The sequence below is a fragment of the Anolis carolinensis genome, chromosome 1 (assembly GCF_035594765.1).
Source record: "Anolis carolinensis isolate JA03-04 chromosome 1, rAnoCar3.1.pri, whole genome shotgun sequence".
Classification (NCBI taxonomy): Eukaryota; Metazoa; Chordata; class Lepidosauria; order Squamata; family Dactyloidae; genus Anolis; species Anolis carolinensis.
The window spans coordinates 132,775,808-132,795,279 of NC_085841.1; the positions used below are offsets into that span (position 1 = coordinate 132,775,808).

Sequence of the window (19,472 nt, forward strand, 5' to 3'; positions counted from 1 at the left end):
TTCCACATCCTTGCGGATCTTGGGCCACCAGAAATCCCGTAGGATCAAGTGCATGGTTTTGAAAAGTCCAAAATGCCCTGCTGGCTTGCAGTCATGGCACAGATGAAGTGCCTTTTCTCTGCCTGGACCTGGAGGGATGTAAACATGATTCCTGTAGCATAGTAGTCCATCCTTAAGTGAGAAAGGGAAACGTAGTCCTTGGCGAATCTGTTCTTGAGCCCAGGCATCCGCCTGCTAACTGGCTCTAATTTCTTGAGCGCAAAGGGGTTCTGGGTTAGAGGGAGTTGGTTCAATTGAAGTGGATTTGATGTTTCCCACTGTGAGCGTGGCAAAGTTTTCGGGCTGCAGCAATCGAGATTCAAAGGTCTCTCTGCATCCTGCAGCATACTCTGGTTTCCGTGATAGAGCATCTGCCTGCTTGGTCTGAGCCGGGGTTACATAATGGATCTGGAAGTCAAAACGTTCAAAGAACAAAGCCCAGCGTTGCTGCCTTTGATGCTCCAAATTACGATGATCAGTATGAACCTCAATGGGAAATTTGGCCCCTACCAACCAATGTCTCCAATTTTCAAAAGGTGCCTTTATGGCCAAAAGTTCTTTCTCCCAAATAGTGTAATTTCTCTCTGGGGCGGTTAGTTGACGGGAGTAATAGGCACAAGGATGAAGATGCTCTCCCACTGGTTGCATGAGTATAGCCCCAATTGCCACATCAGAGGCGTCAGCCTGTACAACAAAAGGGGTTTTTGGATCAGGGTGTTGAAGAATTGGCTGGGACGTGAATAACTTCTTTAACTGCTGGAACCCTTTCTCTGCTTGCTCCGTCCAGCGGAAAGGCTGTTTCCCACGGATGCAGCTGGTGATTGGGTCAGACCAGCGAGCGAAGTCTGGGATGAATTTGCGGTAGTAGTTTGCGAACCCCAAGAAGCGTTGTACTTCCTTCTCGTTGGTTGGCGCCCGCCATTCCAATACTGCTGAAACCTTTGCCGGGTCCATGGAGAGCCCTAGTGGCGAGACGCGGTACCCCAGGAAGTCTACTTCTTGCAGATCAAAGGCGCATTCTTCTAACTTGGCATATAGTCCATGATCCCGCAATCGTTGTAGCACCATTCTGACATGTTTCTCGTGCTCCGATTGTGATCTAGAAAACACCAAAAAATCGTCCAAGTATATGATCAAGAACCAATCTAGATAATCCTGGAAGATATCGTTGACAAAATGCTGGAATGTTGCGGGAGCTCCGGATAATCCGTAATTCATGACTAGGGACTCGAATAATCCGAATTTGGTCTGGAAAGCGGTCTTCCATTCGTCCCCCTCCCTGATGCGAACTAGATTGTAAGCCTCCCGGAGATCCAGCTTGGTGTAAACCTTGGCCCCTCGAAGCCGGTCTAATAGGTCCGAGATCAAAGGCAGGGGGTAGCGGTTCCGCTTCGTGATATTGTTCAATGCTCTATAGTCCACAACCAAGCGTAGGTCCCCTGACTTCTTTTTTTACAAACATCACTGGGGAAGCAGCTGGGGATTGAGAGGGTCTGATGAATCCCTTGCGAAGATTTGACTCTATGAACTCCCTGAGAGCTTCTTGCTCTGGTTCAGTGAGGGAGTAGAGGTGTCCTCGCGGAATCGGGGCCCCCTCCGCCAAGTCAATGGCACAGTCGTAGGGTCTATGTGGGGGTAGTTTCTCGGCTTCCTTTTCATTGAAAACCTCCCAAAAGTCTGAATATTTCTTGGGCAAGGTGATGATGGGCTCAGCGTCTGTGGCATGGCAAACCTTGGCTACTAGACAATGGTTTTGGCAATATTTTGAAGCAAACTGTAGTTCTCTGTTGGCCCAGGAGATGTTTTGATCGTGAAGCGTCAGCCATGGAATCCCCAAAATCACAGGGAAGTGGGGAACCTCGGTAACGAAGAAGGAAATTTCTTCCATGTGTTCCCTTATCCACATTCTGGTGGGTTCAGTCCATTGGCTTACTGGACCCGTCTTTAGGGGACGACCATCTATAGCCTGCACCACTCGGGCATTCTTGAAATCATGATATTGTAATCCCAGAGAGTCGGCATACTCTCTATCGATGAAATTGTTTGTTGCCCCTGAGTCTATCATGGCATGGATCATGACGGGTCCCTTTTTCACCGACCACAGTGTAATCACCAGGAGAAATAGGACCCCGGTTTGCGGCTCTTGAGCGGGGTTGTCGAGCCTCTCTACGCCCGGTCGCTGGCTTCCCCCGCCGGCTTGATTCCAGTCGCCGCGGCCGCTTCCGGCTCTGCGGAGGACGCCGCCGCCAGGCGGGCGGTGGGCTTTCCCTTGGCTGGGCATCTTTTGGCGAAGTGCCCCCCATTCCCGCAGTACCAACAGAGGTTTAAACGTTGCCGGCGGGCCTTTTCAGCAACATCTAGTCTGGGGCGCACATTGCCCAACTGCATCGGCTCGTCCTCGCTTCCCCTGGGGTTTGGAGCTGGTGGTGGGGTTCTCCACACTGGACGTGGCTGAATACTGGTGGAAGCGGGAGGTTTCACTCCGGCTCTTCCACTCTGGCCTCGGAGCCACTGTTTTTTGTTGGCAAGCAGGACTTCGGCTCGTAAACAATGATTGATAAGTCTCTCAAGAGAATTTGGAGGATCCACTTTAGAGATTTCTTCCTGCATCTCGATGTTGAGACCCTCACGGAACTGTCCTCTGAGGGCTATATCGTTCCAGCCGGTGTTCTGAGCCAGCACCCGGAACTCGGCTATGTACTGGGACAACGGCCTGTCCCCTTGGAAGAGACGCCGTAGTTTATGGCCGGCCGCCTCCTCGTTGTCTTCGATCCCCCATGTTGCCTTAAGGTGATTCAGGAAGTTTTGCACGGAACTCAGGTGCATGGAGCCCGCATCAAATAGCGCCGTCGCCCAATTGGCCGCAGGCCCTTCTAGGAGACTGTAAATCCACGCCACCTTGACTTCTTCTTGGGGAAACTCGGCTTGGCGGGCTTCTATGTACGCCTGGCACTGGCGACGGAAAACATGAACCTTGGAGGCTTCTCCAGAAAACTTGGTTGGAAGCGCTAGGGCAGGGAGTCGGACGCCTCGTTCCTTCAAGCCCCGTATTTCTCCCTCCTGCGTACGGAGTGTATCACGGATTCTGTCGAATTCGTCCTTGGAAATGGTGTAGCTGAGTGGTTGGGCTTCCGCCCCGGTTCCCATAGACATCTTGGCCTAGGTTAATTGGTGCGTAGGGTGGCGGAGTCAAACTGTCAGGACCCAGGCTACAGAACACCAATAACTAGGCTTGCTCAAATAATTCGTTTTCCCCGTTTACCGTTATTGATTCGTTTTTTTCAATTGTTTTGAAACAATATCGAACCTTGGTTGTCCACACGTCTGGATATCGCGGTTTCGAATCGCGAGAGGCCGTTTTTTCTTATTTCTTCGTTTTTTTCGAAAAGAAAAAAAAGCTTTTGCAAAGCACCCAAACTCCTTTCCTTTTGCCCCTCAGCCAATGGGAGGCTCAGCCAATGGGAGGGGGCGAGGGGGAAGGAGGCCGAGGAGGAAGAGGAAGACGGAGGGGGGAAATGGCCGCCGCCGCCGCCGCCTCGCCTCAGCTCAGTGCATTAATTAATTGGGCCTTAATGAGCCCCCTTCCAAGCCAAACCCACCAGAGAAACACCCTCAATGCAAACCTTGCAACGTCCTTCTCTCCTTCTTGGACACAAAGGCAAAGGGAGGAGGCACTTCGGGTTCCCAAGCGACCTGAAAAGAGCCATAGAGAAAGGGAGAGCCAGTGCGCATGCTCCACCCTCCAAGGCACACAAGGGGGGAGTTCGCATGGGAGCCGGAAGTGTTGGGGCCTCCGTCCCTCCCTTGCTTTTCCTCTTTGGTCTCCCTATCTTGAACACAGAACACGCATGAAAAAAAACACACCATAATTTCACAATATATAGTTTAAATAACAAAAGGAAGAGGAAGGAAGAGGCCCGGGATGCGAGGGGGTGTGGGCCAGGCCCGTCCTCGGCTGCTCCCAGGGGCCCAGATTCGCACCCTCCCTCCCCCCAATACAGGTCTCCAGTCCATACTACGCTACATGAACTTGAATGGATACTGTGGTTGTGTTGTCGAAAGCTTTCATGGCCGGGATCACACTGTTGTGGTATGTATTCCGGGCTCTATGGCCATGTGCCAGAAGCATTCTCTCCTGACGTTTCACCCACATCTGTGGCAGACATAGAGGTTTTGACGTCTGTGCGAAGCTAGGCAAGTGGGGTTTATAGACCTGTGGAATAATGTCCAGGGTGGGAGAAAGAACTCTTGTCTGTGGGAGGCAAGTGTGAATGTTGCAATTGGTCACCTTGATTAGCATTGAATAGCCTTGCAGCTTCAAAGCCTGGCTGCTTCCTACCTGGGGGAATCCTTTGTTGGGAGGTATTAGCTGGCCCTGATTGTTTCCTGTCTGGAATTCCCATTTTCTGGGTGTTTCTGGGAAGGTAATGGCACTCCATGTAGTCATGCCGGCCACATGACCTTGGAGGTGTCTATGGACAACACTGGCTCTTGGGCTTAGAAATGGAGATGAGCACCAACCCCCAGAGTCAGACATGACTGAACTTAACGTCAAGGGATACCTTTACCTTTACCTACACACACACACACACACACACACACACACAAGCAGGGACTATATATATATTATATATACACAATATATATCACACACACACCAATTTAACAAAGTTTCAGCCACAAAAACAAAGTTTCTGAAGTAGAACAATGACTTTCACAGTAAAGACAACCCAATTTAACAGGAAATAAGACTTTCAAACCAGGAACAGATTACTGCAATTATTAAAAAAAGGTTTATTATAAAAGCTATGAAAATTTGCCAAAAATCAGAGGATAAGGGAAACGTTCCACATTTTGGTGAGCTATCAGTGTTAAATGTGTTCTACCACTGTACCAAGTTTGAAGAAGATCACTCAAAAAATGAGGGCGGGAGAGCCCCCTAAGTCCCCCCCCCCCTTCGGGCTGTTTTTGGGCCACCGCGCATGCGCGTCCGCCATTAACGAATTAATTTAGAAAATAACGAATTTTCGTTAATTTCGAAAAATTTTGGGGGCCAAATTCGTTATTAGCAACAAAAACGAAAAAACTGCCCCCTCTAGTTTTGAAACGAGTTTAGAATCAAATTTTTCATGGATCGATCAAGCCTACCAATAACCATGCGCAGAGGCCAGATTCTATCTAATATCTTTATTTTAGGAATATATAAAGTCAATAAAAACAAGTGAAGAATAAAGTTCAGAAGTAGACCTTTCAGGAAAGGTCAAATATAGTCCAGGAAAATAATGTCCAATATGAGATATTAGAGTCCAAAGTTATAATCCATTAACCGAAACACACACTTTGCCAAGCAATAGTGTGGGGAGATGACAAGGTCTTTTAGTCCATTGAAGCTTGACAACAGGGCTGGAAAACAAACTAGATTCTTGGCGAAACAAGACTTGGTACGAGGCAAACAAGAAACAAGAACAAGGTCCGTGGCAAGGTCCGCAGTCAAACGTGAAGCAAGGCAGGCTTGGAACTTGGTCCAGGAAACAAGGAACTGGGATTACTAAATCCACACACGATCTCACTCCTCAAGCTGACGAGTTGACTCCGCAAGATTTCTTTCGCGGCAAAACACCTAAATAGGGTCTCGTTTCCCGCCAGAAGCACACTTTCCCTGGAGAACTAGAAGTGAAACCACTCTGTCCAGATGCATGACTCCTTAGAATTTCCCAAGGGAAGCAGACCTAATCAGCTAATTATTTGGCTGCGATTCTGGCACTCCGGCGATTCGCCTCCCTAGCTCCTCTATCTCTATTATAATTGTCTCTCCGGGAAAACGGGGGAGAATTCTGCCCAAGGCTTGTTTGGCTGACTTCTTGAGGGCAAACATCCTCCAGGTGCAGGGGCTCCGATTCTGGCTGAACCGGTGGAAATCCCATGTTTTCCTCTTCGTCTGCCACAATAGTACTAGGAACGGGACTACAAGGCCCATGAGACATCACACTATGCCCCGATCAGAAGTACGACTGACCTGGAGGACCTCTGTCTTGTCAGGATTAAGCTTCAGCTTGTTCACCCTCATCCATGCCAACATAGCGGCCAGGCATTGGTCCAGTATCCGAGGGGCTTCCTTGGATTTTGGTGGAAAAGAGTAGTAGAGTTGGGTGTCATCTGCATACGGATAGCACCGAACTCCAAAACTCCAGATGACCTCTCCAAGAGGTTTCATGTAGATATTAAAAAGGATGGGTGACAGAATAGAACCTTGCGGGACCCCACAGGTCAATGGCCAGGGGTCCGAGCTGGTGTCCCCCAACTTCACTGACTGGGAACGGTCTTCCAGAAAGGACTGGAGCCACAGCAAAGCTGTGCCCCCAAGGCCCAATCCAGAGAGACATCCCAGAAGGATACCATGGTCGATGGTATCGAAAGCTGCTGAGATGTCCAAGAGAACCAGCAGGGTCACACTCCCCCTGTCCAGTTCCCTGCGGAGGTCATCCACTAAGGCGACCAAAGCCGTCTCAGTACTGTGCCCAGGTCTGAAACCAGACTGTGATTGGTCCAGAAAATCAGTATCATCCAAGAATCCCTGGAGCTGAGAGGCAACCTCCCGCTCCAAGACCTTGCCCAAAAAAAGGAGGTTGGAGATTGGTCGGAAGTTACTCAAAACGGTAGAATCTAAAGAGGCCTTCTTCAAAACTGGCCTCACTATCACGTGTTTAAGGCAAGATGGAAATTTGCCCTGCTCTAAAGAGGCATTAATAATTCTCACAAACCAATCTACCAACCCACCACTGGCCTGTTTTAAAAGCCAGGAAGGGCAAGGATCAAGGACACAGGTGGTCGCCCTCACCGCTCCAAGGATCTTGTCCACATCATCAGGTTGCACAAGCTGAAACGAATCCCATAAGCTTGAACAGACAGATGCCCCGGTTACTTCCCCTGGCATTGCAACAAAACTGGCATCCAAATCGGAATGAATCTGAGTGACTTTATCTGCAAAATGGTGAGCGAACTCGCTACACTGAGTTGCTGAGTCCTCGGGTGCCCCTCCCACCTCAGGAGGGTGGAGGAGCTCCCCGACAACCTGAAACAACTCTGATCGTCTATTCATTGCAGACACGATGCGGGCAGTAGCCTTCCTGGCTGCCTGCAACGCCACGGAATAGGCCTTAATAGCGGTTCTAGACCGTGCTCGGTCAGAGACATAATGAGATGTCCGCCAGCGGCACTCTAGTCTCCTTCTCACACGTTTCATCTCTGCCAGCTCCCTGGTAAACCAGGGGGCTGGGGCGACTCCACGCAACAAGAGGGGACGTTCGGGGGCGATCGTGTCTATTGCCCTGGTCTCGCTATAATAGAGGTCAACCAAGGCATCAATAGGATCGTCAGCCTCCATGGCAGGCAACAAAGACAAGATCGAGTGTATGTCCAGCTTGATGAGTGGGACCCGATATTACTTGGGACAGTCCCATGGTCGTCATGGCGGCCATGAGCTCTTGAGCTGCACCTGTTAAGGTTGCCTCAGCATGGATGTTGAAGTCACCCAGCACTATCAGGGAACCCAACACCACACTAGAGACCACCTCTGCTAGCTCAGACAGGGAGACTGCTGTGTGGCGGGGTGGACGGTACACCAGCAGAATCCCCAACCTGTCCCAGGTTCCCACCTTCAAGTGGACACACTCAAATCCAGCAGATTGCGGGACGGCGCATCTGACCAGGGCGATGGACTGCCGAAAGACCACCGCAACCCCATCTCCCTGCCCTCCAGGCCTGGCCTGCTGATGCACCCTGAAACCCGGAGGACAAAGCTGGGTAAGATTTACCCCACCCAGCTCATCCAACCAGGTCTCGGTGATGCATGCCAGATCCGCCCGTTCATCCAGAATTAAATCCTGGATGGTTGATGCTTTACCATTGACAGATCTGGTGTTAAGTAGCAGGACCTTCACCTCGGAGGGGCTGCCAAGGAGGTCACCACACCTATCCTTCTCCAGGGTTGCAAGAACTCTATTGTGCTTCTCCCTGGGACCGCGCCTCCCCCTCCCCCACACAACCTTGATGGGACCCCCTCAGCCCCGGTCCCTACCCCCCCAGGGAATCAGGTACAGTGGAAGTATTGTTAAAAGGTCCTAGTCAGCTCTCTGAATCCAGAGAGCCATAAGGGTTTCTATCTTGACTTGTATCCGGGGAAAGGGACAGGTGGAAACTATCAGGGGCGGGGGATCTCTCGGAAAAACTAGGTAGACTAACAAAGGACAAGGATTGTGGACAGGATATGAAGGAGAGTTCGGCAGAGATATCTGAATAAGAATTTACGGGTGGAAAGAACCTACATGAAGGATTAGGCACCCTGTTATCCCTGGGTCTAGTAGGGGCTTGAAAATGTGAAGTCAGGTCAGCCATAAGGGGACGAATCCAGGGGTCCACAATTACTCTTCTAATGGTGATACCCCATGAATTCAGCCGACACCTGAGTGCCCATAGTTCTTCCATTATAAACTTGTCCTCAAAGGTGGTAATGAGGTGTATCGAGCAATCATAGGATTGAAAGTCCTTATAAAGCCAAGTAATGGTCTTAATCTTGACTTCTGTCAGGCTCCTTGATAGAATTTGGGCCAAGAACCTCTGGATCGCTCTTTTTGAGGTCCATCTGCCCCTGTTCAGATGAGAGTTTCTAATATCAAGCGCCAGTTGTTCCAGTTGAAAAAGATCTTCATGATGGCGCACTGTGTACAAAGGGGAAAAGTCCATCTCCAACGGAGAATTCATAGTCTGCTTCGACGCTCCCAAATATAATTCCATATTCCCAAATGTTCCATGCCCTTTTAGAGCCCCAGAAAACCTCCCCTTCCCATCGTTGTCTCCATTATCCAATATTACTTCCTTATTACACTTTTGTTTCCCCCCCTCTCCCTCCCCAGCCAAATCTGGTGACCTATTGGTCTCTGTTGAATTATGTACCATAATATTCTCCTCCTCAGGGACATCATGCTTTATGGGGTTATTTACCAGCAATGAGACCCCTTTAAGGAGGTGATCTATTTTCTCATTTAGGTACTAGTTGTGACAGAACGAGACTAAAGGACCTGCCCATAAGATAACACAGCTGAGCTAGTTCGTAATTCCCATATATGTCCGTCTGATTCATTCTCTAATACCCTTCCAACACTCACAGTTATTACCACTCAATTCCTTTCTTAAACTTAACCTTCCTGATAAACTTCTCTTTCCTTTCTCCCTACCTACAACTTTCCAACCAATTCTCCACTATTTACATGCTTCAACCAGCATTCCTGTTTACCTGCTCTTACCCTCATACACCTTCTAAAACCATCAATAAACCATACCATTAACACATAGGGAATTTCATAATATCTCAGCCCCTTGCCAGGCCTGCCTTCTTCTAACCAAGCTAGCCCTCCTATCTTAAAATGTCTATCGTCTAACACTAGTAAAAAAAAGTCTAACTGTTGTGTGACTGTTGTGTTGAAAGAGAGCCAGGTACTTAAATTGATTGACAGCAGGCATTGTCCCCTGTTAATTGAGTTTCTGGGAAAGCTTTATTTGCCAGTGTGAGTTTCTGCCAGAGCCTGATCCCAGAAGGGCAGTTGGTTCTCGCAGAAGCAGAGGCAGCAGGAGGACATTTTTGCTCCCTGGCTTCAGGTAGGATTTGGCTAAGATTTGGCTAAGATTTTAAACTGAGTGTGGGCTTGGCTCCTGTGGTCAAAGTCTAACTGTTGTGTGACTGTTGTGTTGAAAGAGAGCCAGGTACTTAAGTTGATTGACAGCAGGCATTGTCCCCTGTTAATTGAGTTTCTGGGAAAGCTTTATTTGCCAGTGTGAGTTTCCTTTACTAACTATCCTTTGCAGTACATACAGGAAACAAAGTAACATAAACAAATACACAAAGAGGTGGTTTGTTGCAGTCTGCACATAAAGTGCATGCATATTACTTAACTGTACAAAGATCCCACTTGGCCACCACGCTCACCAAGAGATGCAACAAAAGCAAAACATTCCCATCACATGCACCAGCTGTGGCATGTTCCGCTTTTTCACACAAAAACTAGACAACTACATCTGCTCCAAATGCAAACAGATGACTCTGATGGAGCAGAGGATCCAACAGCTCGAGCACTGTATTAAGACCCTTAAGGACATTCAGGCACTCGAGCTCTTCTTGGACACTGCACAACACGCTGCTGTAGATCTGCAGCCTGCATCACACCAACACCACCAAGACCATGATCAGGAACCTTATGGGGAGATCAACTCAAAGGTAGACAACCCTCAGGCTTGGAAGGAGGTCACCCATAGAAGGAGACGCAGGACCAGGCAGCCTCCGCAGAACTCCTCTACTCAGCTGCATTTACACAACAGATTTGAAATTCTTACATCATTAACATACAATCAGGAAACACATCTTGTGGAGGACCACAGTTTCTTAGATACCACTCAGTGGACCACCCTGGATCAATGCGCAGGGGATAGCCCTGACGGGGACAGTGCATCACCACAGTCACACTTATGTAATCATGCAAATGCTCTATCCCCAATCATAGACCAGGAGCAACAGGAACATCCTTGGGAGAGTAATGGGCTCTCGGATGTATCTCAATGGATTGTCATTGATGAATGCACTGGGGATGTTGAGGAGGAGGACAACACTTTACACCTACATGATTCACTTCAACAGGAACACTCTTCAGGGGACATACACACTGTCTTGCACAAAAGGGACCCTGTCAATCCTCAAGGGAAACAGGTCTTGGTAGTAGGTGACTCCCTCCTTAGAGGAACGGAAGCCATCATTTCCAGACCGGATGGGATGGCTCAAGAAACATGCTGCCTCCTGGGGGCAAAAATACACCATATCACTCAGAGGCTCAGCAGGCTCCTAAAGCCCCATCACCCTCCCCACCTTATGTTGATTCATGTAGGTACCAATGACACCGCTAGGCATACTTTTCAAAAGATCACAAATGATTTTCGAGCTCTGGGAACAAAGCTAAAACTGTATAATGTACATGTGATCTTTTCATCCCTCCTCCCCGTTGTAGGACACGGCTCTACAAGGGCCGGAAAAATAGTACAGGTCAATAACTGGCTCAGAAAATGGTGTCAAGAGGAGCATTTTGGCTTCCTTGACCATGGTCTACTCTTCCAAGAGGATGGACTACTGGCAAGCGATGGGGTGCATCTCACACAAGTAGGAAAACATCTTTTTGCACACAGACTCACAAACCTCATCAAGCGCACTTTAAACTAGATCCACTGGGGGAGGGGAACAACAGCCTGGCGAACACTATATTACCCACGACCACAGGGAACCGCCAAAAGGCTAAACGGAGGGCTGCACAAACACAGCAAGGACCAAGTACAGAGAGCACAATAATCCCAAATAAACAGTTCGAGGGGAGGTCACAGGGGCTTACATGTCTTTACACTAATGCTCAGAGCATGGGAAATAATCAAGACGAACTCCAACTCCTAGCACAGCACCACACATACGATGTCATAGGCATCACTGAAACCTGGTGGGATGACTCCCATCACTGGAATTTAACCATTGAGGGCTATAACCTCTTTCACAGAAATAGAACAAAGGGGAGAGGAGGGGGAGTAGCTTTATATGTCAAAAACAGTTACGTTGCAGAAGAAATGCAAGACTGTAATCCGGGAAACCAGCTTGAAAGCATCTGGATAAGAATCAAGGGAACCGGGACTCAAAAAGATCTTGTCGTGGGTGTCTACTACAGACCTCCGAGTCAGGATGAAGGACTTGATGAAGCCTTCTGTCAACAGCTGACCAAACAGGCACAAAGAAGAGATATAGTAGTCATGGGCGATTTCAATTATCCCGATATCTGCTGGAAAACAAACTCAGCCAAGAGTACAAAGTCCAACAAATTCCTCACTTGCCTTGCAGATAATTTTATGGTCCAGAAGGTAGAAGAGGCAACAAGGGGATCAGCAACTCTTGATCTAATCTTAACAAATGTGGAAGACCTGATCAATACAGTTGAAGTGGTTGGATCCTTAGGGGCAAGTGACCATGTGCTCCTGCAGTTTGCAATACAAAGGAATGCTGAAACTAAGACAAGTCAAACACGCATTCTGGACTTTAAGAAAGCTGACTACCAAAAAATGAAGGAATTACTGAGCGGCATTCCATGGACGCCGATATTAAAAAACAAGGGAGTTAAGGATGGATGGGAGTTTTTCAAAAGTGAAATACTCAAGGCGCAAATGCAAACAGTGCCAACAAAGAAGAAAAATAAGACAAGTGCAAAGAAGCCAGAATGGATGTCCAAAGAACTTCTAACCGAACTAAAGCTCAAAAGTGACATGCACAAGAAGTGGAGAAGGGGAGAAATCACCAAAAAAGAATTCAAACGTATAGCCAACACCTGTAGGGAAAGGGTTCGCAAGGCTAAAGCGCAAAATGAGCTCAGGCTTGCCAGGGACATAAAAAACAACAAAAAAGGCTTTTTTGCTTACGTTGGTAGAAAAAGGAAGAAAAAGGAGGCGATAGGGCCATTGCAAGGAGAAGATGGGGTGATGGCGACAGGGGACAGGGAAAAGGCAGAACTACTTAATGCCTTCTTTGCCTCAGTCTTCTCACAAAAAGAAAGCCATCTTCAACCTCAGAAACATGGAATGGACGAAGGATTGGGGGAAATCCAACCCCAAATAGGGAAACAAGTTGTCCAGGAACACCTGGCCACTCTAAACGAATTTAAGTCCCCAGGGCCAGATCAGCTACATCCAAGAGTACTGAAGGAACTAGCGGAAGTTATTTCAGAACCACTGGCAATTATCTTCGAGAGTTCTTGGAGAACGGGAGAAGTCCCCGCAGATTGGAGGAGGGCGAATGTGGTCCCTATCTTCAAGAAGGGAAAAAAGAACGACCCAAACAATTACCGTCCGGTCAGCCTCACATCAATACCAGGCAAAATTCTGGAAAAGATCATTAAGGAAGTGGTCTGCGAACACTTAGAAACAAATGCAGTCATTGCTAATAGTCAACACGGATTTACCAAAAACAAGTCATGCAAGACTAATCTGATCTCTTTTTTCGATAGAGTTACGAGTTGGGTCGATACAGGGAATGCTGTGGATGTAGCATACCTGGATTTCAGTAAGGCCTTCGACAAAGTCCCCCACGACCTTCTGGCAAACAAACTAGTAAAATGTGGGCTAGACAAAACTACGGTTAGGTGTATCTGTAATTGGCTAAGCGAACGAACCCAAAGGGTGCTCACCAATGCGTCATCTTCATCATGGAAAGAAGTGACAAGTGGAGTGCCGCAGGGCTCCGTCCTGGGCCCGGTTCTGTTCAACATCTTTATTAACGACTTAGATGAAGGGTTAGAAGGCACGATCATCAAGTTTGCAGACGACACAAAACTGGGAGGGATAGCTAACACTCCAGAAGACAGGAGCAGAATTCAAAACGATCTTGACAGACTAGAGAGATGGGCCAAAACTAACAAAATGAAGTTCAACAGGGACAAATGCAAGATACTTCACTTCGGCAGAAAAAATGGAAATCAAAGATACAGAATGGGGGACGCCTGGCTTGACAGCAGTGTGTGCGAAAAAGACCTTGGAGTCCTCGTGGACAACAAGTTAAACATGAGCCAACAATGTGACGCGGCTGCTAAAAAAGCCAATGGGATTCTGGCCTGCATCAATAGGGGAATAGCGTCTAGATCCAGGGAAGTTATGCTCCCCCTCTATTCTGCCTTGGTCAGACCACACCTGGAATACTGTGTCCAATTTTGGGTACCACAGTTGAAGGGAGATGTTGACAAGCTGGAAAGCGTCCAGAGGAGGGCGACTAAAATGATTAAGGGTCTGGAGAACAAGCACTATGAGGAGCGGCTTAAAGAGCTGGGCATGTTTAGCCTGCAGAAGAGAAGGCTGAGAGGAGACATGATAGCCATGTACAAATACGTGAAGGGAAGTCATAGGGAGGAGGGAGCAAGCTTGTTTTCTGCTTCCCTGCAGACTAGGACACTGAACAATGGCGTCAAACTACAGGAAAGGAGATTCCACCTGAACATCAGGAAGAACTTCCTCACTGTGAGAGCTGTTCGACAGTGGAACTCTCTCCCCGGGGCCGTGGTGGAGGCTCCTTCTTTGGAGGCTTTTAAGCAGAGGCTGGATGGCCATCTGTCGGGGGTGCTTTGAATGCGATTTCCTGCTTCTTAGCAGGGGGTTGGACTGGATGGCCCATGTGGTCTCTTCCAACTCTACTATTCTATGATTCTATGATTCTAATAAACAAAATGACAGTGGCCCAGTGCAACAATATAGACTAAAACAATATAGACTAAAAACAACATAAAATTTAAAAGGGGATGGGAAAAAAAGCAAAAGGAGGAGAAAAAAGAAGAAAAAGAAGGTGGTGACGCCAGATGGTATGACACCGGAGCCTCCCTCAGTCAGCAACCGTAAACTCCACACACAACAACAACTGCAGTCCCCAATGGAGGCCGCTACTCAGACCGGCAAGGCAGTCCTTCAAGGGCCTCTCTAAAGCAGTGATGATGATAGTTCCTTGTGAAGGAATGCCTCCCAGTCCATAGAGCGGCAGCAGAACGTAAATCAATGGCTCAAGGGCTTCGTAAGCCAAGCCAAGGCCTCCTGTCTCCTCCAACAATTTCCTCCCAATGTTGTTCAGCCCAGGCCTCCGCAGGTTGTTGAAAGCACTTTGGAGCTGGAAAAAAAAGGGGGGGGGGAGGAGGGAGGAACAGCCACAGGCTGGAAAATGGTGGCTGCAAGGATCACTCCCAATCTTCTACCTGCTCTCTTCTTGCTTTCCTCCTCCTCTCAAGGCCAAGGGTATAGTAGAACGGGGACAGGTCGTATTGTCTTTAGAGGCTGTCTGGCAATCTGACAATCAGATGTAGCAACAGTTGTAAAACGCCAGTTTTTAATGGCAAATAATGCCTTCTACTCTCCCACGCCAGGCTCTCGTTTGTTCCCGTTTGTTTCTCACTCTTTGTTGTTTGCTTCTCACTTTTACCACCCTCTATAGCTTAGGACTCCCCTCTGGTGACCTCCGTCACCCTCAGGTTTCAAGCCCAGTTTATAGCTCAGAGAGACGTCAAAAGAGCAATAGTTTTAAAGCTTTTTAAAACAAACTCACGGAGCCCAGCGGAGAATCAGCCTGCCTCGGCACCATCTTGAGGACTTGTGTTTCCAGTCCTTCTTTCCCACCCCCTTCCCAAGTCAGTATTTCCCATGTTTTATTATTTAAATACATACAGCACTTTCCCCAAAATATATACTGTAGTTAAAATAATCTGTGGTGATTATTGGATTATGATTGTTTGTTGTTGTTACATTTATTATTATTACATTTATTATTATTATTACATTTATTTTTCTCTCTCATTATAATTGTATTCATTATTTTACTCATTATTATTGCATTTATTATTTTTCTCTATTATTATTATTGTATATATTATTTTACTCTTTATTATTAATAATATATTTATTATTTTACTCTAATAATATTATTTATATTTTACTCTATTATTATTATTACATTTATTATTTTACTCTCTTATTATTGCATTTATTATCTTACTCTCTTATTACATTTTCTCTCTTTATTATTATTACATTTATTATTTTACTCTGTTATTATTGTTGCGTATTGTATTTTACTATTTATTATTATTAATATAATAATTATTTTCTCTATTATTATTATAATTGTATTCATTATTTTACTCATTATTATTACATTTATTATTTTTCTCTATTATTATTGCATATAGTAATTTACTCTTTATTCATATTAATATATTTATTATTTTACTCTATTTATTATTATTATTACATTTATTATTTGGCCAATTGCAACATTCCCACTTGCCTCCAACAGACAAGACTGGCCTCATTTCCAACAGACTTTCTACTGAATACGGATATTACACATCTGCACAAATCATATTTTTCCCTACATCATTCCACTTACAAAGATTTAAATGCCCACTAGAATTGAAGCCGTGATCTGCTACAGCATTAAATGTTAGTATAGGGCTATGTCGGTCCATTTACAGAGATGCAACATAGATACAGGATTCTGGTCATTATTAAGTTAAACTATTTTCTCCCTTGTCCTGATACTCAAAGTAGCTTAGAAAAATAAGTGCAGAAGGGAGAGCCAGTATGGTGTTGTGACCTGAGACTCTAGGAAACTAGGATTCAAATCTGTGCTCAATAATGAAAACCTATTGTGAGAATTTGAACAAATTACACTCTTGGCCTCAAAAAAGGTGAAGGGAAGCCCCTCTCTGAAGAAATATTTCCAACCAAACCATGTGATAAGATTGCTATAAGTCGGTAACTACTTGAAGACACACAACAAACAAACAAACAAACAAACCTTATTTGTTCTACAAGGACTTTCTCAGTCAGTACCTACTTATTCATCAAACCAGTAGAAATTGAACTCTTCCAGTTCTGTACTCAAACACTGACATAATTTAGTTCAAAATATTTTCTCAATGAGGAACAATGCCAGTGTTGGTATTCCATTGTTTCGAATCTTAGAGGAATGCTCACTAAAAAAGAGAAACATCTAGTTTCCTCTGCTCAATCTGTCAAAAGCTTGTTTCAGTTGGGATCCCAGTTCCTTAAACACTGCCAAGCCTCACAAGTAATGGCATCACTTGCTCATAGCTGAGGATAATTTAAGAAGTTTCAGTTCAATTTCTGAGGCCTGAAGCTCTAACTGCAGCAAAAAAAAAAAAAAATTACTATGCTTGCCAACTTTTGTGATGTGATTTTATATGCTTTTATGGTTTTAACCTGGATTATTTTAATAGTAATGTTGTTTAATACTGTTTTAATATTTTTATTTGTACATTTTATGTTGTTTTGAAATGCTTTTCATTGTGAGCCGTTTTGAGACTCCGTATGGAAAGAAAAAGCAGGATATAAATAAAACATAATAATACTAATAATACTTAGATTATTATTATTAGTAGTAGTATAAGCATAAGAACCAGGCAAAGGAGAACATGTTTTTAAAAATCCTCTGTCTGTTGTCTCTGAAAAAATATATGACATATAGCAAAACTTAGCATCTTAGCATGATGCTACCTACTGAAATTAGGCAAGCTCCCACTCTGTTAGCTTTTAGGAAAGACTTGAAAACATGGCTCTTCCGCTGTGCCTTTGGTGAGTAATTTCTGTTATTCCTGTGTTACTCCCACCCCGAACATCTGTCCTCTAGATTACCCCACTTCCATATGTCCCTGCCCGCAGTGGAGTACCCCTATGTCCTTCTCACTCCAGGTTTCATCTTTGTGTTCACGTGGCCTGCCCTTGTTTTACTGTTTTTTGATTTCTTGATGAAATGCCTATTATTATTTATTGTATTTTTAATGGTGCTATGTTATGTTGTTTTATTTTTTGTTATATTGTATTGCTCTGGGCATGGCCCCATGTTAGCCGCCCCGAGTCCCCGTTGGGGAGATGGTGGCGGGGTATAAATAAAGTTTTTATTATTATTATTATTATTATTATTATTATTATTATTATTATTATGTGATAATGGACAGTGTAGATTTTTGACATTCAGTTTTTCGCATGTTCAGTTGGAAATATTGCATAGAATTAAAAGGGGAACATTTCATGTCACATTCAACAGAAATTTTCTATAGGCAATTTTTCTGATGCAAAGCTTTGTAATCATCACCATGGTTAGAAAAACATAATAAATCCAAGTATCTCCACATTTCATATGAAAATCACTGTTAGTACATGGCTTTCCTTTGACACATGAGTGAAAATGACAATTAACTTGAAAAAGTATAATGTCTTGTTTAAAAGGATGTATTGCAGGAAACAGAACAGAATTTGAAATTGTAGAATTTAGTCTAGGCTTAAGAAGTGAAGCAGAGGTATGACTGACTGAATGTTGTAAGACCAACAGCTTGTTCATTGTAAACACTTCCTCAAGCAACCAAAGAGGTGACTAGATAAATAGATGGACACCACAGAATAACAAAACCAGGAGAAAATTTTGACACAGATCACGAACTGCTAATATCAAAAATTAAAGTAAAGCCAATTAAAAACACTAAATCAACCATCATGAAAAAATACATGAAAAATATCCATGTTGAATTTAAAGAAAATGTAAAAAAGGTATTTTTTCACTATTAAGCCTAATTAATTGGAAGCCAGAACAATCTGGACTGAAACTATGAACATTATAGGGGAGGAATGCAAAAAGACACTATCTGCCGCCAAAAAGAAAGAGAAATATAAAGATGAAACTCATCAAGCAGTTAAAGGCAGACAGAAACAAAAGTAAAAGGTGACAGAAATAGAGTCAGAACCCTGAATGCACCTGTTCAGCAACTTGTGCACAGAGACAAGAACTACTATAATAATCAATGAAAAGAAACATAAGATGGCAGCGAAAAAGGAAGAACAAGAGAGCTCTTCAGTAAGATCCACAAAATCACAGGGAAATATAAATCACGAGTGGGGATTCTCTATGATCATCAAGAGAACATATTACATGACCAAACATAAATAAAAAGACAAAGGAAACATCACACTGAAAAACTATATAAAAGAGATGAAAGGAGGAAAGATTCAAGGAATAACCATTTAAAGGTGAGATTACAGTTATAGAAAGTGAAGTGGAGGCTGTACTTGAAAGAAATAAATCACCAGGAACAGAAAGCAAAGCAATAGAGCTGTTTCAGTTTACAGAAGCAAAATCTATTCTTGTTTTATTATTATTATTAGTGGTAGTTTTTATATCTTGCTTTTTCTTTCCTGAAGAAGACTCAAAGTGGCTAATACTAAAAATCATAGTAAAGGTAAAAGTTTTCCCCTGACATTAAGTCTAGTCACGTCCGACTCTGGGGGTTGGTTGCTCATCTCCATTTCTAAGCCGAAGAGCCGGCATTGTCCATAGACACCTCCAAGGTCATGTAGCTGGCATGACTGCATGGAGCACTGTTACCTTCCCACCAGAACATATTGATCTACTCACATTTGCATGTTTTTGAACTGCTAGGTTGGCAGAAGCTGAAGCTAACAGTGAAAACTCACCCCACACCCCGGATTTGAATTGCTGACCTTTTGGTTGAGTATTATCTTCCTTTTGTTATGCTGGTTAGGAAAGTCGACCTGTTATCATTCACAGATTCCATAACTGATATGATATAATAAAACATATCTGAAATATTTAACACTGATTTTACCAGTTTCTGCAATTACCAATTTTATGGTAGCTTTAAATGTGATGTGACACTGAAGTATGAATTGCTCAAGATTTTGTGTCTTGTCCACTGTTGTCAGTTGCTGTCAAGTCAGCTTTGACGTATGGTAATCCTATGAATGAGAGACCTCCCAAAACACCTTGTTATTAACAGCCCTGAGAGATTGTGCATGTC

At 44.9% G+C, this 19,472-nt stretch overlaps 1 protein-coding gene across 8 annotated transcripts in view; it reads right to left on the reverse strand.

Annotated features, from left to right (window-relative positions):
• Nucleotides 1-19,472, reverse strand: part of sntg2 (syntrophin gamma 2) — a 245,000-nt gene that overhangs the window by 143,459 nt on the left and 82,069 nt on the right. Inside the window, exon 1 of one of the 8 annotated variants that reach the window (XM_062982676.1) lies at nucleotides 15,188-15,352. The exons of the other annotated variants lie outside the window; for them this stretch is intronic. Within the exon in view, the coding sequence (XP_062838746.1) occupies nucleotides 15,188-15,304 (117 nt within the window). The 5' untranslated portion in view covers nucleotides 15,305-15,352. Of the gene's footprint in view, nucleotides 1-15,187; nucleotides 15,353-19,472 lie in introns of those variants that run through there. 8 annotated transcript variants of the gene reach the window in all.